The sequence below is a fragment of the Theobroma cacao genome, chromosome 6 (genome assembly GCF_000208745.1).
Source record: "Theobroma cacao cultivar B97-61/B2 chromosome 6, Criollo_cocoa_genome_V2, whole genome shotgun sequence".
Classification (NCBI taxonomy): domain Eukaryota; kingdom Viridiplantae; phylum Streptophyta; class Magnoliopsida; order Malvales; family Malvaceae; genus Theobroma; species Theobroma cacao.
Genome location: NC_030855.1, coordinates 22,012,938 through 22,039,733, shown reverse-complemented (window position 1 = coordinate 22,039,733; position 26,796 = coordinate 22,012,938). Strand labels below are relative to the sequence as shown.

At 35.4% G+C, this 26,796-nt stretch overlaps 7 protein-coding genes across 7 annotated transcripts in view; 2 read left to right on the top strand and 5 right to left on the bottom strand.

Annotated features, from left to right (window-relative positions):
- LOC18596510 (potassium channel KAT1) lies at positions 618–4,884 on the top strand. The gene is made up of 11 exons (XM_018123425.1): positions 618–1,205; positions 1,287–1,502; positions 1,618–1,773; positions 1,875–1,932; positions 2,033–2,350; positions 2,778–3,017; positions 3,230–3,328; positions 3,424–3,456; positions 3,550–3,735; positions 3,817–4,486; positions 4,716–4,884. The coding sequence occupies exons 1-11, from the start codon at positions 1,027–1,029 to the stop codon at positions 4,859–4,861; spliced, it is 2,301 nt and encodes a 766-aa protein (XP_017978914.1). The 5' UTR covers positions 618–1,026; the 3' UTR covers positions 4,862–4,884.
- Positions 4,962–10,875, bottom strand: LOC18596509 (mannosyl-oligosaccharide 1,2-alpha-mannosidase MNS3). The gene is made up of 6 exons (XM_007025026.2): positions 10,470–10,875; positions 8,705–9,666; positions 7,448–7,709; positions 6,054–6,251; positions 5,728–5,876; positions 4,962–5,605 (listed from the first exon to the last, which is right to left on the bottom strand). The coding sequence occupies exons 1-6, from the start codon at positions 10,545–10,547 to the stop codon at positions 5,356–5,358; spliced, it is 1,899 nt and encodes a 632-aa protein (XP_007025088.1). The 5' UTR covers positions 10,548–10,875; the 3' UTR covers positions 4,962–5,355.
- LOC18596508 lies at positions 11,601–12,667 on the top strand. Its single transcript, XM_018123002.1, has one exon. It carries the CDS (start codon positions 11,941–11,943, stop codon positions 12,322–12,324), a length of 384 nt encoding a protein of 127 aa, XP_017978491.1. The 5' UTR covers positions 11,601–11,940; the 3' UTR covers positions 12,325–12,667.
- LOC18596507 lies at positions 14,427–15,175 on the bottom strand. Its single transcript, XM_007025024.2, has one exon. It carries the CDS (start codon positions 15,060–15,062, stop codon positions 14,598–14,600), a length of 465 nt encoding a protein of 154 aa, XP_007025086.2. The 5' UTR covers positions 15,063–15,175; the 3' UTR covers positions 14,427–14,597.
- LOC18596506 lies at positions 18,181–18,824 on the bottom strand. The gene has a single exon (XM_007025023.2). The coding sequence runs from the start codon at positions 18,774–18,776 to the stop codon at positions 18,336–18,338; it is 441 nt and encodes a 146-aa protein (XP_007025085.1). The 5' UTR covers positions 18,777–18,824; the 3' UTR covers positions 18,181–18,335.
- On the bottom strand, positions 20,766–24,092 carry LOC18596505. Its single transcript, XM_007025022.2, has 4 exons — positions 23,721–24,092; positions 23,412–23,615; positions 22,549–23,109; positions 20,766–21,419 (listed from the first exon to the last, which is right to left on the bottom strand). Exons 1-4 carry the CDS (start codon positions 23,971–23,973, stop codon positions 21,070–21,072), a joined length of 1,368 nt encoding a protein of 455 aa, XP_007025084.2. The 5' UTR covers positions 23,974–24,092; the 3' UTR covers positions 20,766–21,069.
- The window catches only part of LOC18596504, a 2,192-nt gene continuing 1,601 nt past the window's right edge, over positions 26,206–26,796 (bottom strand). Inside the window, exon 4 of the mRNA XM_007025021.2 lies at positions 26,206–26,671. Within this exon, the coding sequence (XP_007025083.2) occupies positions 26,486–26,671 (186 nt within the window). The 3' untranslated portion in view covers positions 26,206–26,485. The remainder of the gene's footprint in view (positions 26,672–26,796) is intronic.

Sequence of the window (26,796 nt, the reverse complement as noted above, 5' to 3'; positions counted from 1 at the left end):
CGTTCACTGATCAGAAAAGGTTCAAAGCATATGTGAGAGAAAAAGGAAGGGGGAAGGGTTCGACGGGACGGGGGCGGAGGGCGGGCAGTTGGATTATAAAGAGGGGGAGAGGGGGGGGGGGTGGGGGTGGGGTGGGCGGACAGTTGGATTATATGGCGGGAATGCATTTTCACACTTATGGTTCTGATTGCGTGGCAAAAACAAACAACTTGAGCAACTTACTAGGAAGGCGAAGAGGGAATGGTACTGAAATGGAATTTTTTTTGGGAGATGTTTAGCCGTAAAAAAGAGTGACATACCTCTAAACAAAGATTTGATTGGAACACGTGGCAGGCATAAATCAGAACATCCTCCCCCATTCTACTGCGGCTGTCTGGTCCAGCTCTGGATTCTGAAGTGAAAACACAAAAAAAAAATTTCACTAAAATCCGTCCTAGCAAAAAAACAAAAAAAGGCTTGTCTATATATCAAATACACCTTCACATGCTTTGATGATGGAGCTCCCACAACCACCAGCTGCAGCATTTCACCAGCAGAAGCACCATTACTGTTGCCATTACCTTCATTCATTCAAGTCTCTCTCTCTTTCTCTCTCCTCTTTTCTCTCTTTCTCTCCCATCCTTTTCTTTCTCCCAGAAATTTCTTCATTGCTGCAACTGGCAACTGCATTGCTGCAACCCAATGTCTGCCACTTCCAGTGCTTTCCATTTTCGTGGTCTTTCCCCTGCCTCTTGTCATGTTTTTCTTGTAACTTGTTTATCATTCTAGTCCAAACGAGATGGAAAATTTGACCCAGCCTTCTCCTACTTTCACTTCCACTCTTAGTGACGTATTAGTTGCTTAAGCTTGCACATTCATTTTAAACATGTCAGGAGCAAACTGAGATAAAGGTTACATAAAGGAAACCTAATCCCGTGTCCCTCTTCACAAGCTTGCTATATATAACCATTCCTTTGAGACTTGACCCTGCCATAAGTTTAACAGCCTCTATTGTTAGCTGTACCCTTGAGGATTCAAACAACTAAGATGTCATTGTCCTGCACCAAAAACTTCTTCCAACGGTTCTGTATTGATGAATTTCAAATGGGCAGTGATATTCATGGCAGTTTCTTCTCAAGTGATCTCCTTCCATCACTTGGGGCCAGAATTAACCAGGCGACCAAGCTACGTAAATACATAATTTCCCCTTTCAACCCTCATTATAGGTGATTACCATGGCCATGGTTTACTCAAATAATTCTTTCAATTTATCAAAGCTGCTCCTTATGTCCTATTCCTTATTACAGGGCTTGGGAGATGTGGCTGGTTGTTCTAGTCATTTACTCTGCCTGGATCTGTCCATTCGAGTTCGCATTCCTAACTTACAAGAAAGATGCACTTTTCATTGTTGACAACATTGTCAATGGCTTCTTTGCTATTGACATCATACTCACCTTCTTTGTTGCATACCTCGACAGCCAATCTTATCTCCTTGTTGATGATCCCAAGAAGATTGCCATCAGGTAAATAAGATTTTGCAACATTTGATCACAAAGCTCTCTTCAACTAAGAATGAAAAATGTTTATCTACTATTCAAGCAATTAATGAGCTTTCTTCGTATGATGCTCCAACATCAGGTACATATCCACCTGGTTTGCTTTCGATGTTTGTTCCACTGTCCCATTTCAGTATCTCAGCATCCTGCTCACAGATAATGGCAGTGAACTCTGGCTCAGGCTACTCAACATGCTCAGACTCTGGCGTCTGAGACGAGTCAGCTCCCTGTTTGCAAGGTTTATTACCAGATTCAAATCAAGCTTCTATTTTCTTCAAATTTTAAAACTGTTACAATGGGAGAACCACAAAATTTACTTACAGTTTTGCTTTCCTTCAGACTCGAGAAAGACATCCGTTTCAACTACTTCTGGACGCGGTGCACCAAGCTCATTTCTGTAAGCCATTGAAACTTCCTATTTAATCTCACCTCTATCAGAAATATAGACTCAGTTGTCATTTGAAAAACGAGTTGTTTTCCTCTCGGCTTGATTTCAGGTGACCCTGTTTGCTGTACATTGTGCCGGATGCTTTAACTATCTGATTGCAGATAGATACCCTGATCCTTCGAAAACCTGGATTGGTGCAGTATACCCAAATTTCAAAAATTACAGCCTCTGGGACAGATATGTGACTTCAATTTACTGGTCCATTACAACGCTCACTACAACTGGTTATGGGGACTTGCATGCTGAGAATCCAAGAGAGATGCTATTTGATATTTTTTACATGTTGTTTAATTTGGGATTAACGGCTTACCTCATCGGGAACATGACAAACCTGGTAGTTCACTGGACAAGTCGGACCCGTAATTTTGTAAGTTCCCTTACAGCTTACAAGATGTTTGAAATCATCACTAACCTGCCAGGAGAACTAACATATAAAATAGGTTCTATAAGGACCAAAAGAAATCACCTGTCACAATCACTGGTACTATCATAACCCCACCATTTGTTGTAGAAAAAGTTCATTCTCGTAAGAGATTGTATCTACCCCACAATTTGACAAGTTTATATGAAAAAGTTCAAGGTAAAAACCAGCTGAAAGGTAATGTCAAGATTACTTGCCCATTGTATGACATTACAAATCAAGTATGAATGCTCAGTCTTTTGTTGTAGCTGATTTGAGCATTACAAGCTTCCAGGCCCTTCTTCAGATTCAACAGTATTTTCTTTTGACAAGGATGTCATCTCTAGCCTGGGAGTGCTAATGACAAAAAACGTTTACTTCTTTGGTGCTACAGAGGGATACAGTCAGAGCTGCTTCTGAATTTGTGACACGAAATCAGTTGCCCACCAACATACAAGATCAAATGTTATCACACATATGCTTAAGATTCAGAACAGAAGGATTGAAGCAACAAGAGACCCTAAATAGTTTGCCAAAAGCAATTCGCTCAAGCATTGCACAGCATCTCTTCTTCCACATTGTGCAGAAAGTCTATCTCTTCCAAGGGGTTTCTCATGACTTCCTCTTTCAGCTGGTAATACTTCACATGGCTAACTATATTTGTCCATATCATTCTTCATCTGTTGTTCTCTTTTTAAGCTAAAATATTATCTTAAATAAAAAGGCCAGAGCTGTGGAGAGATCCACAAAGTTTTGGTGTAGTTTGCAGCAATGGTACACATACCTCACTTTGACTTTGAATTTCATTTTCAAAAGATGCTAATGAAATTCACTACTCCATTAAAGGTTTCAGAAATGGAGGCTGAGTATTTCCCACCCAGAGAAGATGTCATTCTGCAGAATGAAGCCCCAACAGATCTTTACATACTTGTCTCAGGAGCAGTTGTAAGTAGGCTTCTTTTGATTTTCTGCAGAATATGTAAACCAAACAATGCCAATTTCTGACATTGATTTGGTGATTGGTTGATTCCTAATTACAGAACTTACTCTCCCATGCCGATGGGCATAATCGGGTATGAGATATTATTTTAACATCAATAATATTCTTCTTTAAGGTAAATTAACAGCACAACAAAAAATTTTACATGCCCACATGTGATGTACAGGTTATAGGAAAGGTAGCCGCAGGGGATATGTTTGGGGAGATTGGAGTTCTATGTTATAGGCCACAGCCATACACAGTTCGGACCACTGAGCTTTGTCAAATACTACGTCTGAATGGAACTTCATTGATGAACACCGTACAAGTAAATATGGAAGATGGACGAGTTATAATGCATAATCTTTTCATGGTAAATATTTTATTAGACAACTTCTAGAGTGAGGAAACACTTATTGTCATAACAACAATAAGTGATGGTTTCTTCTTGCAGAATTTGAACGCGCTAGAGAGCAGCAGCTTTGACCAGCCCAACTTAGATCCAGGTTTGATCCACAATGAAAGGCTTGGGGGAGGAGCTATGGGAGTAAGCTGTTTGAGTGCTGGATTTAAAGATCAGCCAGAGAGATATGCATCAAAGAAAGAAGCAATAGACATGGATATCCTGGGATCAGAGGCTATAGAGGAGAGTCAAACTGGTAGATCTCCAATGTGCAGAATTTCAACAACAGAGGATGGCCAAACAGCTGTCAATGATGCCGTTCGCAAGGGGCATATTGAAATGGTTAAGATTTTGCTTGAAGGAGGAGCAAGTGTAAATAAACCAGATGCAAGAGGATGGACGCCGAAAGCATTGGCAGAACAGCAGGGAAACAAGAGCATACATGAGCTCTTACTGAGTTATGAAAACAGAAGGAAATTAGATGAACATAGGATAGAGGTTATTGGGCCAGAAACAGCAGATGACACCAAGAATAGTCAAAGCAAATATAGAAGTGGGGCCCAAAATTTCTTCAGTTTACCCAGTTATAGAGAGGTTATAACACCAACCAAGACAAGAGTTACTATTCACATGCAGTTTCAAAGCAGCAGTACATCAAGTACACAGCTTGGAAAGTTGATACTCCTACCTGATTCAATACAAGGGCTGCTCAGAATGGCTGGTAAGTCTGCCCAGAAAAGAGCACTTGAAAATAAACCTAAACATATGGGGAAAACAATCATAAATCAACTTCAAATGTAACTAGAATTCAAATAGATTAAAGAAAAGAAAAAGGACAAAAAATAAGAAGGGATTTTTAAACCATGAACAGTAATAAAAAAACCACTTCAGTTATCTTTACCTGCTTTTGCTTTATTCATTTCTCATTCTGCAACCTTGTGAAACTGCAGGGGAAAAGTTTGGAGGCTACACGTTTACAAAGGTCATTAATGCTGAGAATGCAGAAATAGATGATATAAACGTCATTCGAGATGGTGATAACCTGTTTCTCCTTCAAGATGAAGATGAAAATGTAGATTTCAATGTGACCAGATGATAATAAAATGCCAATTATGTATAGATGCAGACAATTTGTAACCTTTAGGCAACGCCAATGATAATGAAATAATAACCAAAAATATAACAGAATCGGTTGATTTGGGACTCAAAATTGCAATAATACTGTTAAATCAGAGAAGTCAATTACATATGATCATAGTTCACTCAATATTTTTGGAGGGCAAACCCCATCCATACATAACCTCCCAAAATGTCTATCAGAACAAATACATGTTACACTCCTGTCATGATTAGGTGGGCCAGGTAAATGCCATCATGACATTTCTTTTTGTAGGCGTCTAAGTGCAGATAAACTCATTGATGTGTTGAACACATATAAAGTTAAGCCACCGCATTGGTAACCTGGGGTCCTGGTCAAGCAGACATGGACTGCCTTCAGACTACTAAACCATGTCAAAGTAGAGTGGATTCTGTGCCCAGGCCATGAGACATTAAGCTTTTACATGCTTCCCTTCACATTAGTGCCACCCTTTAAATAGCATCTTTAATCGGGAAAGGATGAGCTTCTGTGTTAAAAACATATTTATCCAACGGCATAACAGAGCTATCCCCAAAAAGCAAGTACAAGTACTTCAACGTTTCACCAAGGAAAAATGTCTCCATCTTGTCCCTTCTTTGAGGAGGAAGCGTGGTGACATCATCTAAAGAAGTGTATCCACCAGAATCCACCTTTGTGTATTTCTCAAATGACTCAAAAATCTGCCAACCCCATTCACGATATCTGCAATGCATTGTCTTAGAAAAAAATAGAAAAAGAAAAGGTTGTACACATGTGCACTCTATAAATATGGAACTTAATAAGAGAAGAGAGAGAATAGAAACTAAAGAGCAACAAGAGTATACTTTTGGTCTTGAGTGATACGATACAATACAAACAAGGATTCAACAGTTTCAGGACGCAATAAATTGTGACGGTCAGCACGCTTGATTATTATGTCATTTACATATTCTGAACTCTTATTTCCACCATCAAGACCATCTTCAAAATATTCCTGTTTAAATCAGAACAACTCAGCAGATCGTTACTTTTCATATTCATATAATATGCAAACAAAAAAAGGACAGGTCTTAAATTGAAGAAGAAGAAAATATGAGCCATTTTAGTGCACGTGTACATTTACTTGATCCTATACTGCTTTAAAGAAACAAGTTAAGCAGAACCAACCAACCTCAGTATGGAAGTATGCAATTTCAGGAGCCAAACCAGTGGAAGTTACTGAATACATCTCAAAACATGTCTTGGCTAAATCTTCTGCAAGTTTCAAGTTTTGTAGATCTTCAAATGTAAGAAGGTTGTCCTTCATAGCTTTCTCCTTTGTGATGCCTTTAGTGGCACCAAGCGCAAGAGTACCAGGCAAAAAACACACCTGGTAAGGACAGTAAAAATACTTTCATATCAATGAAAAGTACTCTCTTAGATCCAACAACAGAGAAATGCTTTCATGAGAGTCAATGATAAATACAGAAATATAACTTATGCATTCATTTGGGTAAACAGCTACAGCTGTAATAGAATAGAAACACTCTGGTGGGAGGAACTCTTCCACTCACTAACTGCTTCTTTGCACCACACAGCATCATAGTTTTGAAAAGAAACAATCCATGATCCAAAGAATACTGCTTTGAAGGTGTGAGCTAATTCTCTAGTTTTGATGGTAAAGCCAATAAGTTTTGGTGCCAAGGAAACAGAATCAAATTTTGCTTCATCATTGATTTGAGGGTTTATGAAATGGAAGAAGGAAACCTCTTGTCGAACCCATGGGATAGACCCAAAGAAAATTCAAAGAGCAGGCTTCACATTTATGTATCTAAGGATATCAGATATGTGCAATTCTTAACAGAAAATTTTCACAATCTAAGCTCCCCAGCAGTAAAACTTGTCAGTAGGCAAATGCCAAATTGTATGACACAGCAAAAATTTAACTTAAGGATCATAACCACCGAAGAAAATTTGGTAAAGATCAAAGTTCTTTGCAGCCTGCACTTCTGTTTCATCTGGTTGGTTAAAATTGCCCACAGAAAATTGGAAGAGGTTACCACACAGCACAGAGCAATTAAGTTGCTACTTTCAATATGCTTAATAGCGTTACATGCTACATGTATGAAATTTGTCTCATGAAGAAGCTGCGGTGCAGCAGCACCCCAAAGACACATTATATTATCTGAGGAAAATTTCTCTCAAATAAATATTAAAGGACATTGGGTTGTTCTGGAAGATATAGGAGGAATTGAAAAAGAAAGTAACATTCTGAAATGAATTTCATAATATTTGATATGTGGAGACCAAAGTCCAAATTTGCTTAACACAATAATACATACTTCTTTCATGAAAATGAGGAACAAAAGAAAAGAAGTGTCCCCATATTCTCAAGCAAATATACCTAGATCTTATATCCTAGATACACATCATGTGGCAGCTTAACCTCAAAAAGATTATAACACTTAAATAGTAGGATGGCAGGACGAGGGTAAATTTAACATCTATCACCTAAAAAGGAGCACTGAAAATCTCCAGTTAGCAGGGTATTCCTTAAAACTTAAGGATTGAGAAAGCACCACATACCAGGTGATCCATTTTTGGACTGAAAGAACCTTTGGATCCATAAGGCAATTCCCCCACAAAAACCAATTCATTTGGAATTGATTTCTGAACAAGCAAGTGTCTAACACCCCTCATTGCTTCCTCATACATATCATATAGATATGTGAAATTACCATCCTGAATAGCTCGTAGCTGAAGCCACACTTTGATTAGATACTCATAATAGCTATCACCTCGAGATCCCAGTCTAATATTTTCTCCACTAAATTCACCAGAATGAGGGCTGCATTATATAGCAAGATAATCAAGAGCAAATAAGTAAATACTCACCAGAATGAGGGCTGCATTTAGTACCAAGGTGGTATTAGGACTAGATAATCATAAATAAATAACTATGATGATAACTATAAAAATGATATAAATGGCTGATAAAGCATATTGACATCATTCAATCATTTTTGTCCAAAGAAAATGGTAATTTGTACATACAAGAATAGGTAAGATTTATCATTTGAACAATCTTAAAGTATTCAAGTTGTTCACATTTTGTGGACGTCATAAAAGAGATAACACAATCATTAAAAGGGAAATTATCAAGCCAGGCTCTTCTTACATGATCTTATAAATCATTCACAGCTAACAAAGAAATCTTCTTTCTACATCTGTTATGATAAGTTCAGCACATATGGCCTGAAAAACTGTTTGCCCTCTATCATCGAGTTGCTTCTGAATAGATAAGCATCCAATTAAATAACTGAGAAAAGATCTCCCAGTAATATAAATTGTACCTAGGCTATACTAGAGTCGATAAGGAAAAAGAACTGCTATCAGATAACTAAAAGCCGAAAATTATTTCAAACAACCTATTATGTCGTGTTCTGAACCTAATATCTTATCCAGTCAATCACAAAGACCAAAGAATTAGAACTTTCATTCTATATCCCGTGATGAAGGTCAAGTAAATGACAAGTATATCTAAATTCAAAAAGCGTGAAAAAGTCCTGCTGATTTTGGTCTATCACACAGCTCTAGCCAAACACGAAATTTGTAGAAGAAAAGGTGTGACAACAAAATGCCAAAAGCGATCCAGCATGTTTTGAACATCCAAAAAAAGGAAACAGACAAAAACCTTGTTATGACATTATTTTCAGATGTGTTTGATGACTAAAATCAATCATCCCAGCAAAAGAAATCCAAGAAAGAAATAAAGAAAGACATGGATTTTAAAAGTAATAATGGCTTGGGATTGATGGCATTCTTGCAGCCAAAGAAACATACCTGATGTAGATAGGAACTAGTCCTTCAACCTTTGGGAGAGTCTTGAAATGAGCCAAAACCTTCATTGCTTCTGTGCTATACTTTGGATCACCAGAAATTGCACTGAGGTAATTGAACTCAAGCTGTAAACTAGAAACTTCTGAAGTACTACTCAGTCCATCAGGAGCTGGATGAGCTGAGGAATCATGTAGCATGACATCACTGAAAGGAATGGCAGTTGGACTGGAAGTAAAAGCAGACAGCAGACGATTGGCCAAGTGTTTTGCAATGTCTAGATAAATAGTAGGTTTTGGCCCCTTGTGTGCTGAGTTCACGCCTTGGTCCACCCCACTCAAATGATATGCACTCAATAGACCACCCAAAACACGTATTGTAGTTTCAAATAAATTAACTTGCCCTTTCTGACTAATCCTTTCTAAAAGGTGCGACTCAATCCATGAGCCTGCTTCGGAAACAACTTCATCTAGACCCATTATCATGGCAGTATCAAGAGCATCTACAACAGTAGCACCTAGACCTCCTAGCCCATCAACTCCATGCTGGCTCACTGGCATAAGCTCATCATAACCCATTGCAAACTTTTTATAGCCAGACCATGCATGGGTGAAAGCCTCCTTTACATTTTGTTGCCTAGCATTCCATTTTGCTTCTACATTAGGCTTAATGGGTTTACCAGTAAAATTACTGTAACTAACTTTTTCATCTGGAGATAATCGAGGAGGAAGCCTGGGTGCTCTTCTGAAAAGCTTTTTAAATCTAATGCCAACATCAGTAACTACCTTATGTTCTTCATTTGTCCTAATACCTTTTCCTAATCCATCAGAAACAGAATCTCTGCTATTTTCATGAGTCAACATTAGATACGCTAAGCCAAAGATCATTAATAACCCCAGAAACTTCCCTGTACTACAACTTACACATTCGCGCTTCATGTTACTAGTAAGTAGGTTCTGAGTGATCACCTGGAATAGTATGAAGAATTGAGAATGCATTCAAATTAAACCCCTATTGCAAAATAAACTGTTAAGCATGATAAATAAACGTTCCAAATAATGCAGACTACTTAAAAATGAAAGAAATAACCTAGGATTGCTGAATCTTTAGCAGTCTTGTTAGAAATTTTAGTCATTTGTTCCACCATGAACACATTAGGCAATTCAGCAAAAGACTCTCGGTGTTGATACTTACGAGTGACTACACTTACAAAGAGTAACAATTAGAATGCTCCATACACCAAATTAGAGTCATAAGTCATACATCAAGCAATTAAGTGATGAGAAAAATGAATTTGTAGAACTGAATATGCGGCATTATCCACACACTTAAGTTCAAAACCACATTACTTTAAAGCTAGCCGGGCTGTCAAGCTTAACAGGACTTAAATCAGACTCCTTGAGTTTTTCTCAAATGACCTGGAATTTCTTTAATTTTCTGCGCTCCAATTTCCTTACTAATCGTTTCTAGTATTTCTTCCCTTGCATTCTGATCGCTTTCCTCGATATAATCGTGTTTTCACATTTAAATTACATCGTTATACAGATCCGCAACGATAATGTATTAATTTGTCATTAGCATCCTCTAAGGCAATTTCAACTTAAAAAGAACAAATTCCAATTCACTTCCATAAAAAAATGGAGAATTATAATGCAGGAAAATCAAAAGCCAAAAGAAATGAAATGCGATTAAGAAACGAGATAAATTAAAAAAGAGTCAAATCCAGAGAAGTAGGGGAAAAAAAAGAGCTTAAGGGAGGGAGATCTGATACCTTGAAGAAAGATCGGTGACGGAACTTGGCGTTATCATAGTGAACATCTTTCATCGAATAAGGAAGCGATTTCGACATGCTTGAAAAAACTGTGATCTATTTGTTTATTTCCTTTTAAATTAGCAGTAGAGGCAGAGGCAGAGTTCTCCCGACTAGTAGATCGGGAAATTTAACGGGCAAAAGAAAATGAGAGAGAAAGTGCGAGAAAGCGAGGGAAAATAATTTTGGGCGGGGAAGGTCGAGTGTCGCGGGAATCGTCCGCTATCCTGGGAATGAAGATTGCTACCTGCTTTACAAGTCAATGGAGGATGGTCGTGCCGTGCGTTTTAAGGGGAGAGAGAGAGAGAGATGGGAATTAATTTGTCCCTCCACCTCTGGGCACGTTTGATGTCCGTCAGGGAACGTTAGAAGAAGTTTCGCGCAGTTTCAAAGGTTTTTAACGACTGGCACCACTAATCAGACCATTAAAAAATAATTTGAATTTAAAGTAAATACAAATTCTTTAGCGATCTTTTTATTTAATTTGACAAATTACTGTATCCTAATTTGGTTGGTAAATTAATTTTTGATAGAGTTTCATCGATGGAATCAGATAATTTGATTTACTAATAAAACCATTATTATTAAATTTTATTTTTACTCCAACCCCATCTACCCAAAAACAAAAAAGATATGTTGCATTGTTTGTAATTAATAACTAAATTTATTTCGTAAAAATTTAATGCTTTAACACTCAATTATTTTTTATTTTCTCCTCTGATAATGATACAAATTTCCCTTTACTTTATTAAACATAATAAAAAAAGAAAAAAATTGTTTTTTGTTCTTTAAAAATCTACATCCTTTTCTTCCAAGAGGCAAAGAAGAACTTGAAAACAAAAGAAAATGAAATCCCATTTCATCATGATAGAGGAATCATCAAAGCTTAGCAATTCTTAATATGTACTTACATAAGTTCAACAGTTTAAATCATAATGCAATGTAGAGGAATAGTTCCACTTCACCCATTAAATTTTGTTGCATATGAGAAATTTTGTAATGTAGAGGAAATATATCTTCCAAACAGAAAGATGGATGCTTGCAATTAAGATCTTAATTATAATTAACGATAATTGTTAAAGCTATTGACAAAATATTTTAAGTTTCTAACCCATAATTGATATTGGTCTTAAGTACCAAAGTCCGCCTACTATAACCATAGCTTTAATCCCAGTGAGGCAAATAGAAATCAGAGCCCAAATTCTAATTGTAGTAAATTCTTTGGCCCCAGTACTAAAAAAAATAAGGCTTTACACCTTGACGCCTACCTCCACGGCTTCACGCCTGCACCTTCCTCGAACTCTCTTAATTCTCTCTTAAAATGCAGAAACAAACCCCTTGGGATTAACGGTTTTCAGATCTCAGGGATTGACCTTATTCCCATTTTTCTTTGCTCAATACTAATGCATCACAACCCAAAGCGTTAACTCTGATGATGGGTTTCAATCAAACCTTGAAGCATTTCTTCGCTTTGCTTCTCATCCTTTTTGTCTTCCTCATCGTCTCCTTCGCTTGCCCTGCCTCATGCAATGAAATGCTACCCAAGAATACTCCTTCCAACCAACCTGCACCCGCCTACCAAGTGTTGGACATCAAGAACACCACGCCCTTCTTCTTGAACAAGCAAGAATTCGACAAGAAGAGAAAGAGGAAGATGAGCAGAAGAAAGACCAGCAAGAAGCACTTCAAAGCCAGGCCTTTCTCTGTGATGCTTCCCAAGGGTTTTGTCCCTCCTTCGGGTTCATCTCCATGCCACAATGACAAGCCCGACTCTTCGGTTGTCCTTTTCTGTGGCCTCTCCGCTGCAAAACCCTAGAGCTCGGTAACCATCTCAAGATGTTTCATCTGAAACTGAGCAGATATAAAGATACATGGTTAGTGCAAGTGGATTTTTGTTGTGCTTTTCACCTTGTTTTTGAATCTTTCTTCATCTCCTTTTTGCTTTGAGGTCTTGATATTCAATCGAGAAAGCTATACATCGATCTTGTAATGAGGGACATATAATAAAAGTGGAAATAGTACATAGATATATAGTATTAGAGTTCTGAAATTCCTTCTGTTAATTTTTGCCTCTGTATTCCATGCATTCTCATTGCATATAAAACCCTGTTCCGTTCAGGGATAATATACAGTGTAACATGGCTAGGGATTTTATTTTATTTTATTTGCATACTTGGTTAACTATTTTCTGATATATATGAGTATCAGAATATATGCTTTTTCTCTGTTTTTTTTTTTTTTTTTGAATATTTGCTTTGATATATATTCTCATTCCGAAAAAAATATGGGAAACGTAAGATAAAAGCTGCAATAGTTTCTATATGCTACCTTTCTTTCTCATTTAAAATGTATCAGACTATATTATGTAAAAAGCAAAGAAAAAAGTTCAATCTCGATAAGAAGATACCAAAAATCAACTTGTTATGTGTTACATTTTGCAAGTGAAAAAGTTAGCTTTGGGTGAAAATGATCAAGTAAATGACTTATATTTGGACTAAACTCTTGAGAAATAAGAGCTTGGTTTCAAATAATGCCTACAAATCCAACAATGGAGAAAAAAATGCCAGTTACAGCAAGATACATGTTCAAGATTCGAGTGCTTTAAGTGACAGTACTGCCTTTTTTGGGCAAAAAAAAAAGGTATTTCCTTTTGACTTTCAACATGTCATTTGTCAAATTCAATCTGAACTCTGAAAAGAACCTAATAGCCAGCATAAATTAATTGGCCACCGGTCTAGATATCCCAATTCTACGACTAAGATGTCTGTTACTTTGACATGGAAGTATGTTTTCCATTACTCATATAAGCCGAGAAAATTGGAAGGAGGCATGTGGATTTGCATCGTTTGCAGGGCTCTTGTCTCATGGAGAAGGAGCTTTTTCGTAGCGTGCACTCCATGCATGAAGTGGGAAATATAGGTTTTCTTTCCTAGCAATTGTTTGAACTCATATAAATCAACCTAGCTAGCTAGAGAATTTGTATGCCAAAGAATATATATAGAAGTCTTATTTCATGTCCATTAATTTTTCTTTGAAGGAACAAATTAATTAATTTGATTATATTAAGCTAGAATTTTTATCTTTCGACGATCATGATGATATTTGTTCTTCAAATTAAAAACCAATAGCTTTTTCATGGAGATGGGTTTTTGTCGGCTTCATTATATAATAGAGCGTGCCAACAAAAGGTACACCTGTCTTGCTAAAATGTTACCTAGCTACAGTAGTAAAGCCTGGAAATCATCGTTCCCAGGGGGTTTGGTCCTCTGAACCTAACTCTCTAATCCTTGGAAATTTAAACACATTAACTACATCTTCAGCTTGTTAAACTTTTAGAAGGGGAAAAGGGAGGTCGAGAACTGATCAGATCTACAACTCATGACAGTTTTTCTAATTTTGCCGTTAAATACTAGTTAAACGTTCCAAGTTTATTAAGAAAATTTTGAGTTATTATATTCTTTGCTAAATGTGTTCCTGGGCTGAGCCAAGAGTCAAGGTTTTATCCGTAACTCTTGCAGAATTTGAGGAAATTTATCCCTTAGTTACCGTAGTACCTAAAAGGGAAAAACAATCCATCTACAAGACCATCTCTCACGAACTTGTAATTGTGACAAAATATGTTTTTATAGTTATATTTAATTGTGTTTTAAATAGATAATAATATCAATATATATCATTTTAGATTTGCTAGAATCGGACTTGAGTTTCAACAATAGTATGTTCAATCCCAGCCTACACCACACCAACTTGTGGGCGGAGATTCATATCTTGGCCCACGGCAAGTGTAGTTTCCTCGCAGAGAAAAACAATTTTTGCCGTGGAATACCGAGAAGAAAGATAAATTTGATTAAAGGAACTGAAGGATTGGTTTTAAACCGTGAGCTAAAATTTATTTATTGTTATTTGGAAACTAAGCAGTCAAATTAAATTCAAAAGTAGATAAAGTGATTTTATTCATGCTTCTTTGGTTGCTGAAAAATCAAAGACTGCAAGTCTTAGAATCTTCATAGCAACCAGATATAAAGTACAGTAAGATATGGAACCTGTCCCACCCAAATCCATACCTGTCTCACACCACTTCTGAGAATCCTAGGTTGTATGCTTTGAGTCGGTACTGTTTTTCTTGTCCTCTTCTAGCTCAAAAGCTGAAATAGGGAAACGCGCTCTTACGCCACTGCGAACAGCAAAGAAAATCTTGCCAGAAGAAGGATCTTCGATGAACATGTCAGAAATGCTGACCCAAATAAGCAGCTCCTTACTCTTGATGCCTGTCAGTTTTTTAACGCGACCATTCTCTGCAAAAAAGGTGATCTCAGTATCATAGGAGACTACCTTATTAATGCGCTTGAATTTGTGCTCTTTCTTGCTCTTCAGCTTCATCCAGACAAAGCCAGTTGATCGGTCACGTCCAAACTCCACAATTTCTACAGGTATGATGCCTTTGGGAAGAGAGATCTCCTCTAACAGCTCTAAACATTTTTGCTTGCAAATATCTTCGCCATAATAAATCTCAGCATTCTCTCTGTGACTCTCTGTAACTTTCGATGATGCCATATTGAGGCCCTGAGTTTCTTGTGGAAATGACTGCAAAATTGGGGGGCCTTTTATATTGCTTGGCAATGAAATTTTCACTGTTTCCTTTTTCTTATTATTTTTTTCTATAATCAAGATCCTAGCCTCTCTGTATTTTTTTTAATTAATGTCATAGAATAGTCCCCAAAACCTTTATGATGTTTAGGTGAGCACGGTTAAGGCATCTAAGCTTGTAGTGTAGCCTCGTCCTACATCTGTTTGACAAAGTATTTTCCCGGAAGCCCAATCTAGGCCCGAGCAGCAGCTGCTACGGAATTTTTAAGTTTTTTTTTTTTTTAAACAGAGTCGGAAGAAGTTTGAGTTTTAATTTGAGATTATCATTCATATGACTGCAATTCTCAAAATATTCCAGGCAAATATATAGACATTATCTGATCAGTCAGTTTGATGCCTATATCTGTTTTCCTTTTTTTTACCGTGACCTTGTCTTGTATCATGATCTAAATTAATTTAGATCCAATGAAATTTCCACTGCAGTAGTTTCTTACTTTCTTTTCCCTTTTCTGCCGGTAATTACTCACTGCGATTAAAGAACGTGGCCTAGATTAATGTTTGTCTCCACTTAATTAGAATATCATATGCATGGGTAAAACATATTTGTGGCTGAGTTAACAGTCTTGAATATTCTGGTAGGGATTGCTTTCCATTGTCTACTATAGAATCTGAATCAGGTCTATTTTTAAGAGGACAATGCAGACTTTTTCCGAGTAATCAATGCTAATCTGCCTCAGGTTAAAATTGCTTCTGGTTTCTGGTAGCTGCAGTGCAATTTATTATTATTTTTTTTTTTTGTAAAGCAACGTGATAATATTAGCTCATTCAGAAATAACAGAGAGTCTGTGTAGTAAGTCACCCAAGAGAACGAGGCAGGCCAGCTGCTCCGTTAAAGCCTTATAACAAGCTGCAGGCAGGCACGATAGGACAGATCAACCCAATCAGACAATGCAACAGAATTCTTATTCAACTAAACAACAGAGCAGAATAGCAGCGCAACAGACTTTTGGACAGATGCCTCACTAACCCACTTCCACAAACAGGGAACACCGATAGCTGCGCCGGAAATTTTCCCTCTCTACTAAATTGGTAGCTAACACGTGCAACCTAGTTTTTAATCAGTAAAAAATTAATAAAGAAATTATGAAAAATAACTCTGTTGATAAACTCAATTTAAAAATATTATTTATTATAATTTTAATTATTTTTAACTAATTTTTAACATGACTTAACAATAATACTCATTAAACAGTTTCGAATAAATTAAAATAATTTCAGTCTTCTCTATCTTGTTATCCACACAAAAGTTTTAAAATTAAATCTCGATTTCTCTTTCTTACCAAATATTATTTATCTTGCTATCCAGCTCTTTCTCGTCATCCCAAATCGTAGAAATGATATCAAGGTACGTGTTTTAAATTCTTAGATTTATTAGTTTATTCATAGAACCCCAAAGTTGAGTGATTGAAATTAATTAGATATATCTGTAAATTAGAATATTGTATGACTTTGACAACTTAAACCTTACTACGAGTAAGCTTAAAATTGATTAGACATATCTGTAAATTAAAATATTATATAATTTTGGTAACTTAAACCTAACTGCTAGCAGGCCAATCAATTAGTTATTAAGTATTGCATTAATAGTTTTTAGGCATTATCACCGATTTTTAGGTATTATGAGACTGATTTTTAGGCATTGCATGACTTAATCATTATGTCTCTGGTTTTTAGGCATTACGTGATTAGTTTTTAAATATTACGTGACTGATTTTTAGGTAATACCTAAGTCAGACAATGTTTAAAACATAATCACGTAATACCTTACTAACTAATCACGCAATATCTATCAATCAGTCACGCGATGTCATATCAACTAATCACACAATACATAAAAATCAATCACTCAGTGTCTAAAAATTAGTAATACAATATTTAAAAATAAGTTACGCAATGCTTAAAAATCGCTAAAACTACTAAATTTCATTTAATAAAATACACTATATTCTATTTAACAACATAATTAATAAATTTACCTATTTGATGAAAAATACTCAAAATGCTCAAAATGCACAAAAGTTTTTTTTATATATTAAAAATCACATCAAAATGCTTAAAAATGCTTCAAATGCTTAAAAATGCTTCAAACGCTCAAAGATTTTTCTTCGTATATAAAAAATCACTCCAAGATGCTTAAAATGATTAAAGGTTTTCTTTATAATAAGAAATACTACAGAAATGAATAGTCTAATAAAAAACATTCAAAAGATATGAGTCGGTTTGAAACTTGAACCTAAACATATGAATTAACTTCATTAAAAGTAATTTTAATCTAAAATTAATTTTTTTGAATTAAAAATAATTAAAATTATAAAAAAAAATTATTTTCAAAAACACTTCATACGAGAGTTATTTTTTAAGAAAAAACTCAAGATTAATTAACTTTTACACAGGACTACTTTTTTTTATGGCGAGTTAAGGCCATTAACTGGTAGGGGCGTGGTTTACACTACTGGACGGCCGCAGTGTTATTGACACGTTGCTTCTGCTATCTATGTTTGTGTACCTCAATATTTATGCCTTACGTACAATTTATAGTTTACGACAGTAATTTCAATAATATACTACTAATTAAATACAAACACCTTGGTTGATCTCGAATGCAGGACAAAAATCATCCTAACGGTAGACGTGTTAAAAATTTTCTCCTCGTAAGACCTACCTGCCGTTGTTTGTTTGGTTGCCGAACTTTGAAGGAATGTCAGTGCATTCTCTGATGATGAAAATCAAGGGTACACAGAGTATAGGCACATGTGTTTCAGCTAACCTAGAAGAAAGATAAAAAGGGGCCTAATTAATTACAGCTTTAATTAATTACAGTTTATTCCTTCTTCCCTGTCCAGCCTTCTGCTCTTCTCATCTCTTCTTCGACTTTGTTTCCCTTTATTTCCTGAACTTCCTGGGCTTATTTATCAATGTACTGTCTGATAGGTACGTTGGCATTTATAACATGCAACCCCAAGGTGTTCATACCTGGAACGATTGAAGAGTTACACCGCCCAAAAATAAAAAGTTGATGAACACGTTTTCAGCATTTCTCAAACACACAATCATTTTACATAATTATTATTATTTTTTTTATAAAAATAAACTGAACCAAATGTTCATTAAATTATTTTTGGGTAAACATGATTATTTCCAACATTTCAATAAAAATAAAAAACAACAATAATAAACCCCTTAGTTCCTCCCTTCTCCCTCAGCTTCAAAGGCCGCCACCGGAAAACTCCGTGACAGCCCCGTGGAATTAGCAAAAGTGATCTTGCTAGGATTACTTTTATCAATAAAAATATCAGAAACGCTAACCCAGATCAGTAGCTCCTTGCTTTTGACACCTGTCAACCTCCGCATCCGACGATCCTCGACGAACGCCGTCATCTCCGGTTCATACGAGACGGTTTTGCCAATGGCCTTGAACCGGTACTCCAAGCTCTTCTGCTGTTTCAGCCAGACGAACCCCGTGGTCCGGTTGTACCCGACCTCCACAAGATTGTCCAAAGGCATCAGCCCTTTGGGCAGATGGAACTCGCCGAGGAGCTCCATGGACTTTTGCTTGCAAAGTGCCGCCCCTTGGTAGATCTCAGCCGCTTCTCGGTTAGTTGCTATTTGCTGCAATGCCATTTTCCTTCTTTTGTGGGAATGCAATTCAAGAGTCCAAGGTCACTCTATATAGGCGCTTTTGGGGGGGGATCGAGGGTTGCGGAGTTTAAAAGGGTAGTTTTTATTTTACGATTTTTTTTTCTTTTTCTTTTTTATTTCGTTTGTAAAGATGGGCACATTTGTATGATTTATTTTTCATCGAAACATGTAATGGGTGTGATTTTATTTTATGTTGATCGGGAACAAACATGAATCAGCAGACGATTTATTTATATAAGGTTGAGTAATTTTTTCCTTTTGGAGATTGAATTTTATTTGAAACGATAATAATTGTTTTTTTTTTTTGAATCGATATCTTTGGAGTGAGGATTTTGTTTTCGTATACTCCATAAAGAAATTGATTAATTGAAGACAGCGTGACGGTATTAAAGAATGTTCACTAAATATTGAAATTATGTTAAACGAGGTTAAAGGAAAAAAATTAAAAAAATAAAGAAAAATTGTGAGCTGTGAGGCACAAGGAATGCGGGAGATTTGGTAAATGAAAAGAAAGAAAACCAATCTTTTTGTTACTAGTCCATCACAAGGGTGGAATTAAAGCATTTTTAAAAAGAGTTAAACAAAAAAAACACTAAATAATTAAAGATAACTTTATGTATAATTCAATTCTCGATCATCTAAAAACTTAAATAAAATTTACAAAACATTAAACATACAAAGATATATATATATATTAATAGTAATAACGGTGTCATATATATATAACTGAACAAAATTATAAAATGATTTTTTCTCACTTTTTGCATGCAACAGTGGAAGAGAGCAATTTTTCAAACTCAAATGAATTGGTTTTACTTTGTGTGTTCTACACAAAATGTGTAGCTTTTTGAAAAAGCTCTTATTCTATTTGCTTCTTGAATTGCTAATTAATTATGGGCTATTAGATTGAATTGTTGAGATATAATATGTTATGATAGACTATTGACTTGAATTGTTAAAATATAATATGTTATGATAAACTTAGATTTATATTAAAACTTAATAAGTGTGGGTTAGTAGACTCACTTTTATTTTTTCAAATTTGATAAACTTAGCAAATTGGGTTAAAATTTTTATGATAACTAGTTTTTTTTTTTGTTTTGAAAGCTATGATAACTAGTAATATACTAACTCCAATTACATCAAATGGTTGGAGGAATATATATAATAAATAAAAAATTTTAAAATTTTTAAAGAGCTGTTGTACTATGATAGGATCATTTTATTATTTTTTATTTATAACAATTATTCAATAAAAATTAATTTGAGAGAATCATTAAAAATATATATAATATATAAAAAAATTTAAAAATTTTGGAGATCATGTGGGACGCTCTGCCCATGATCGATCACTCATTCAACTTTAAGATCTAAATACTATTATCTGTTTTAAATATATGTGTGATAAATTTTAATTTAATTTGCATTTATAATATATTTCTAACTAATACTTTTTTGAATAATTGGTGTGACTTGATTGAAATGGGAAATTTGATCCATATTTATTTCTAACTAACTCTACGATGTAATCATTTGCTCATTTCCTTGTTAAATAGAAGGCTACAAAGAGTAATAAGCATAAGTCGAAGAATTGGAAAGTAAAGAACAAACCTTCCTTTTACCTATTTTTAGATGTACTCCAAAGCCAAGAACTTGTGGCAACATGTGAAAAGAGTGGATTAAAACCGATCATTCCTCCGTCTAAAGTTCAACCTCCACGTGAAAAGGTTGGTACATCCGAGCTGTTGTACTTCAATTGCATCACATTCATTGAAGGGAATTGATAATTTGTGTTGGATTTCTCAAAAATGAATTGTAAGATTTTGTCCGCAGAAAATGACACCGAACTACCGAGAGGGATGGTTGAAACCGAACTGCATTCATTTGATGACTATCCCATTTTGTCAGGCTGGCTCTAAAAGCCCAAATCGAAAAAGGCGTAACTGATTTAGTTGAAACACAAGTTCAATATGGCAGCCCAAGTTAGTTATAATACTATTAAGGTGATGGAGCAACTGAAACTACTACGTGCAAATTTACTCTAATTTTAACGCCTTGGTTGAACTGAAAAGCTTCCAAAGAATAATACAACTGCCCCCTGCCGAAATATCATAAAAATAAAATATACCCTGCCAACCTGTTTTGTTTGTCAGCTTTCTCTGTGAAATGTCGTTCGGTTGGTTAGTTTGTTTTGTTTTCATTTTCCCTTGTATTTGACCCTTTCTTTTTTTCTATATTCTTTTTCCAAAGTGTGACACCTTAGTTACGGACAAAATCAACTATGGGATTCACCCCACATTTCCAAAAGATATTTCTGGCAGCTGCTGCCGTTCAAATCGAAATCATGGCTTGTCCTTTTGGTCCTTTTGGCTTTGGGTCTGGTCCCAGAGCCAGCAGATTCGTCCCCAATTTTTTTAAGGTTGTGCCTGTATTCCACTACAATATGCTCGAACACTTCCACCTCAAACATGTTCAACTTGAGCTTTGGGTTCATCCGATCTCTCACGTAGGCAAAGGCCAGTTGGTCCCTGGGGTTGAATGCTTCCAACTCATTGAACAATAGGCAGGAGAAAAGATTGCTGCCCAATCCATGCTTCCTCAAGATTAATGCACTATCTGGTACATCTGCCAACCCACATAAAAAAGGAAAAGATCTGTAAGATAGTACATAAGAATCCTCATTGCTATGTGCTTAACAGTAAACAAGACAAGATCAATATATTAAGATGCAGATTCAGAAAAAAAGATCTTGGATTTTTACGCTTGCATGTAAAAATTACACACTTGAACAATATTGAAAGCGGCATTTCTATTTGATAGGAAGCATAATTAACATGCTTATGGGACCCCATTAATTAATTGTTGATTAAGACCTTTCTTTCCTGGCATCTTTTCTGGGACCACCATTAAATATATCTCCAACTCCCTGCATACATCTCACACAGCAAGAACGTGTTGTAGTCGCTGTCAAATTAGGTGTTCTTGGGATTATTTTTGACGTTCTCGTCTTCCTCAGATAAATACTTCGCCAGAATCCTTAAGAAAATAGGTGTCATAGAGTAAACTAATTCAAGGATTATCTCGAAGGTCAAAATTCAAACAGACTAATCCAAGTGAATTATGGATGTGCTTTCAAGGAACTTCAAAGCTACGCAAAGCAGTCATGATCTTCTTCTTGAAGCACATGATAAGGTCGGTATACCAAATAATCAAAAAATAAAAGCCACAGTGCTAATTTTTGCATAATGATTATTTCTAATAATCATATAGCATAACACGCATTAAAAAGGGATTTCTGCATAATTATTTTTATGTATTTGGACTGTAATTAATGTTGTTCACCTTAGAAAAATAATGAATTTGTTGGTTGAAGTTAATCAAACCATTATGTAAGTACAATTCTAAAGAAGAAGAAGAGGTTACATATAATATTTTCATACAGCTCAGCTTGTGTATAATTAAAGCAAGACGAACAACTTTAGTGTGAGAATCTAATTAATAAATTTTGTCGCTTCTTTCAAACTGACTAGTGGAAAGAAACAAAGTGATGTTCGTTCCATCTTAATTAGGTCTGGAATCATCTTTCTGCTTGAGTTATTTCAATGACTTTTTTGCTATTATGAACAGAGAAAGATGGCATTTTTTTACCTAATGGTTTCTAACAGTATTTTGAAAAGCAAATCATCAAAGAAATTACCACAAGGAAACAATCAAATAAAGTATGAAGGACGCTGTGAATTAATGAGATTTTTACCTGTGGTATAGGGGAGCTTATTGGGAGTCCATGGCTGCAACCCATTTTCACAGTACGTCTCCATTTGTCTCGTCAAGGCATCAACATCCGACCATTTCTTCCACCTTGCAGTCGCCATAGCTTCTTCCATAGTATGAATATAGTAAGGATGCTTCGATATAGCCATGTCCGCGTTCGTGGATACAACAAGGGAATGTATCAACAACAATGGATCAACCATTAGCTGCAGCTTCGCGTCTATCCAAATGCTGAATTTGGAGTTCGGGAAAAGTCTATGAACCAAGTATTTTGGTATCACTCCGTTCATTGCAGGATTCTCATACAATTTCTTGGAAGAAACTTTAACAATTCTCCAAACACCGACTTTATAGTCAGGTGAGTTTTGTGGGATCAATTTGTGATTATAAAGTCCTTTAAGAGTTATATCGTCTATGAGCATGAAGAAACATACGCTCTCTAGGGTTTTGGATCCAAGGCCTACCGGTTGCCGGATTTTGTCATGGTCATTGAAGATTGCAGATACTACAACAACTCCATTGCAGTTTTCCATGGCAATTCGGTCTGAATTACACCACAAAGGAATAAGTTTAGAAAAGAAGTATCAACTATAACAACATATAAGAACAAAACATAGCTAGATTATGGTATCAGTTTTGAGAATAAGTGAGACAGGATTGAGGATTTTCACAATAAAACTGGATGACAATTCAAAGCGTAGGTCTCAATTTGAGCTAAAAAAGGAAAAAAAAAAGAGGTAAACTTTGTAATCTTTCACCATTTCAATAATTTAAACTTGACAATAAAAAATGGAAAAAAAAGAGAGTCTAAATTGTAATTCTGGAGAATTCAGATGAAAAACTAACCAGAAGCACTAACTGGAAACTTCTTCAAAAATCCACAAGGGACTTTCACGCCATTATTGGAATGATTAAAATACGTAATTCTCTTCTGGGTACTCAAATTTCCACCAAAACTGTCCCCTTTCCCCTGTACATAACTCAGAACGGGCCAAAATGCTGAAGAATTCTTACACAAATCTTTGATCTCATCCACCACCACACCATAATCTGATCACAAAATCCAATACCCTTTAGTCTAAAATCACCAAAAAATCATGACACGAAAATTGAAAAAAAAAACCGTCAAAAAAGAGCTGAGATAAGGCATCATACCAGAGAAAAAACCAGGGGAGGAGCAGAAAGAGCGGTCAGTGGGGATAGCATACTTGTGTTCTCCATAGGAATGAGGGTAAGAGAAGAAAGGCGTTTGGATTGGATCGAAAGGAGAGGATCTGAAGAGGCATTTGGTAGAGGAGAGAGAGTGGTAGATAGCAAGTAAAAGGGTGGTGAAGAGATACAGGAGAGAAATGCAGAGGAGTTTTGATTGGAAGAACAGAGGAGTTGTTGTGGCCGTTACCTTCCCCATAAAGCGATAACTATGCCCTACTACGTTTGATATTTGATATCGTCATGCACCTCGCTTGTCATTTCTTCTTTTCGATTTCAACTTTTTTTTTTTCGAAGTATATAATCTCATGGTTTGAGATCATGATAAACTTGTACTAAGCCCCAAAATAAAACAAGAATAAGAGAAAAGAGGGGTTGTTTTTCAATTTACTACATAGTTTAATTAGATTTTCCAGGACTATTTCCATTTGTTACAAATGAGAAGTTTAAGGGAAAGATGAGGTTTGAGATTTACATCTAAATTTCATTAAAAACATAATAATTATTATCGTATGATACGGGAATAATATCATAAGATAAAATATTAATAAAAAATAATACATATTTATAATTATATCGTATTTAATTAAATATCAAAAATCTATTTTAATGTACTTTTTTTAAAACTTAATTTTCATTAATTATTAAAAAAATATTATATTTTTTAATTTTTAATAAAANCATTAATTATTAAAAAAATATTTTTTATTATTTTTTAATTGTAACATAAAAAATTATATTTTATGAATTTCAAATACTAAAAAAATTAAATTGATAAATTTTTTAATTTTTAATTAATAAATTAATATAAAAAATATATCTTTTATTTAAAAATCTATATTATTAAGGAATATATTGAAAGTTTAAATTAAAAAAATAAACTTTTTTAGTTTAGGTTTTATAATTTTCAATTTTGTTAAGAAAAGAATATTTTTTTAATTTTTTTATTTTACATGTATAAATATTATTTATAATTAATTTTAAATTTTTTATTATATCTTAAAATATGATATTTGATATTAAAAAAATAATATTTCAATGTGAATTTCAATAGACATAGCCAAAGGTAAGTCGAGTTGAAAATCATGTGGTTCTTTACCCGAATTTGGATTACTTTTAGTTTGTATTTATCTTTATCGGGAACCGCAGTATTATAAAGTTCAAAATCACGAGAATAGGCAGCTGACCTACACTTTTATTCAATGCCATTTCCGATTTCTCTCGTCTCTTTTCAACTGCTTTTTAATAAGATTTTCGGAGTAGCCCACCCTACAAGGGACGAGCTCATTACTAAATCTCATGCAAAAGTCCCTGCTGCCATATACTAGTAATTGATCGGAACACAATCCGTGGTGTCGTGACAGCAATACTTACAAAAAATCACAATCTTCCCTCATCAGGTTGCCTATGAGATCGAGGTGAAACTTTCCTATCCATATCTCACAGCAACCATAACCCCTATTAACAATTCACTATACACAAGATCAAAATTCCTATATGTTCTCGACATGAGCAGTGCACTAAACACAGGAAAATCAGCAGAAGCAGACAGACTCAAGGGTGCTTCCACCATGCTGCAGATCATCAGCATTACAAACATATACCATGACAATGTTTTCCTTTCTCCCGTAGTGGTCTGGAGTTCATGCTTTAACCTCATACCAGTCCCTATTAATGGGTTAGAGAAGCAGTTTAATTTGGACCAGGAAATTTAGCTCTGAAGCGGTATTCTAATTTAATGCCGGGGGTCAGCTGGGGTGTTCTGTTTAATCCAAGAAACTAAAGAGTATAATTTATTTATTACACTTCAAAAAACTCGCAGAGTCCTTGATTATCATCAAGTTCTTAGAGAGTTTTACACACCTATATTTTGTTTATGCTTCCAAAACCTACTGCATACATTCAGATATATAACAAGTGAGAGTAAATAAGCAGGTTTTATTTAGATAATCATTTTTAATAGGATTATGGAGCCGGAGCTTCCACTTTCCAGGGTCATATCCTTTCTGGTTATAGACCTTGCCTGATAAGGATTGGCAAGAATCCAAGCAAACTATATATATGGCTAAATATAAGTAATTTTGAGCAATATTAACAAATTTAGCATAAAAAAAGAGGAATAGTGCCAATGCAAACGAGATAAATTAACTTTATAAAAATTCAGTTAGAATTCTTAATTTTTCATTATCTCCTCTATTTTTTTTTCCAGAAATTACCATGCAATTGTTTCAAATGTTTCTTGCTGGTTTTGGGAATTTGGTCACTTTTTCCTCCTAGCAATCAATTTATATATATATAAAAAGAGATTAAAACTGAAGAGTAAGGCCCAAGCCGTGAGTAATAAGATGATCCAGCCATATGCTATGCATTTCAGAGGCATTAAAACAATACCAATTCATGTTTTGAGGTTCTGCATCGACTAATCAGGAGCTTCAAGTTTCCTTCCAGATGAATATATATTATTATTCTTTTATTTGATTTGTGCAAATTAGTTTCTTACAAGCCAGAGAATGAATAAGCAGGTTGATCTTATCAAGTGCAATAAGCACTCTTTTATACACTTAATCTCTCCATTATATGATTCCCTTCCCATCCCTGCAGAATAGAAAATGTCGCAAACCCAAGTCATCAAACCACTTGTAAGAAGGGAGGGGAGGGGAATATCAATGAAGCAGCATTGCTTATTGAGCCATGCAGTCTCCTGGTATACTTCACAGTTTTTTGAGTTGTCTTGCAGCATTAATATCTTCTTTGAGATGAAGGACAGCATTCTTAAACACAAGGAACTCCTCTTCCTGGAAACTTGGTGCGTTTGCCAGTTCTTGCATTTCATCTCTAAACTTTTCCCAATGTTGAAGGGCATCTTGTTCTTTCTGGTTTATCAAATTAATAATAGCCTGGGAATTGTTCACAAGCACAGGTGCGTTAATTCAAACTGACTTATTCTGACATCAAAACAGTATATTAGTGAAATTTCAAGAGTAAGAATTGAAGCCCACCACCCCCCCCCCCCCCCCCCCCC

Excerpts from the sequence above, each read along its gene's own strand:
- LOC18596510 (XM_018123425.1), top strand. The coding sequence starts at position 1,027 with ATGTCATTGTCCTGCACCAAAAACTTCTTCCAACGGTTCTGTATTGAT. Across the intron at positions 3,736-3,816 it reads TAATGCATAATCTTTTCATG|AATTTGAACGCGCTAGAGAG; the intron begins GTAAATATTTTA and ends TTCTTCTTGCAG. Across the intron at positions 4,487-4,715 it reads AGGGCTGCTCAGAATGGCTG|GGGAAAAGTTTGGAGGCTAC; the intron begins GTAAGTCTGCCC and ends GTGAAACTGCAG.
- LOC18596509 (XM_007025026.2), bottom strand. The coding sequence starts at position 10,547 with ATGTCGAAATCGCTTCCTTATTCGATGAAAGATGTTCACTATGATAAC. Across the intron at positions 9,667-10,469 it reads GTCACCGATCTTTCTTCAAG|GTGATCACTCAGAACCTACT; the intron begins GTATCAGATCTC and ends ATACTATTCCAG. Across the intron at positions 5,877-6,053 it reads TTGCATACTTCCATACTGAG|GAATATTTTGAAGATGGTCT; the intron begins GTTGGTTGGTTC and ends TGATTTAAACAG.
- LOC18596508 (XM_018123002.1), top strand. The coding sequence starts at position 11,941 with ATGATGGGTTTCAATCAAACCTTGAAGCATTTCTTCGCTTTGCTTCTC.
- LOC18596507 (XM_007025024.2), bottom strand. The coding sequence starts at position 15,062 with ATGGCATCATCGAAAGTTACAGAGAGTCACAGAGAGAATGCTGAGATT.
- LOC18596506 (XM_007025023.2), bottom strand. The coding sequence starts at position 18,776 with ATGGCATTGCAGCAAATAGCAACTAACCGAGAAGCGGCTGAGATCTAC.
- LOC18596505 (XM_007025022.2), bottom strand. The coding sequence starts at position 23,973 with ATGGGGAAGGTAACGGCCACAACAACTCCTCTGTTCTTCCAATCAAAA. Across the intron at positions 23,110-23,411 it reads GTTTCCAGTTAGTGCTTCTG|ACCGAATTGCCATGGAAAAC; the intron begins GTTAGTTTTTCA and ends GGTGTAATTCAG. Across the intron at positions 21,420-22,548 it reads TAAGCTCCCCTATACCACAG|ATGTACCAGATAGTGCATTA; the intron begins GTAAAAATCTCA and ends GTGGGTTGGCAG.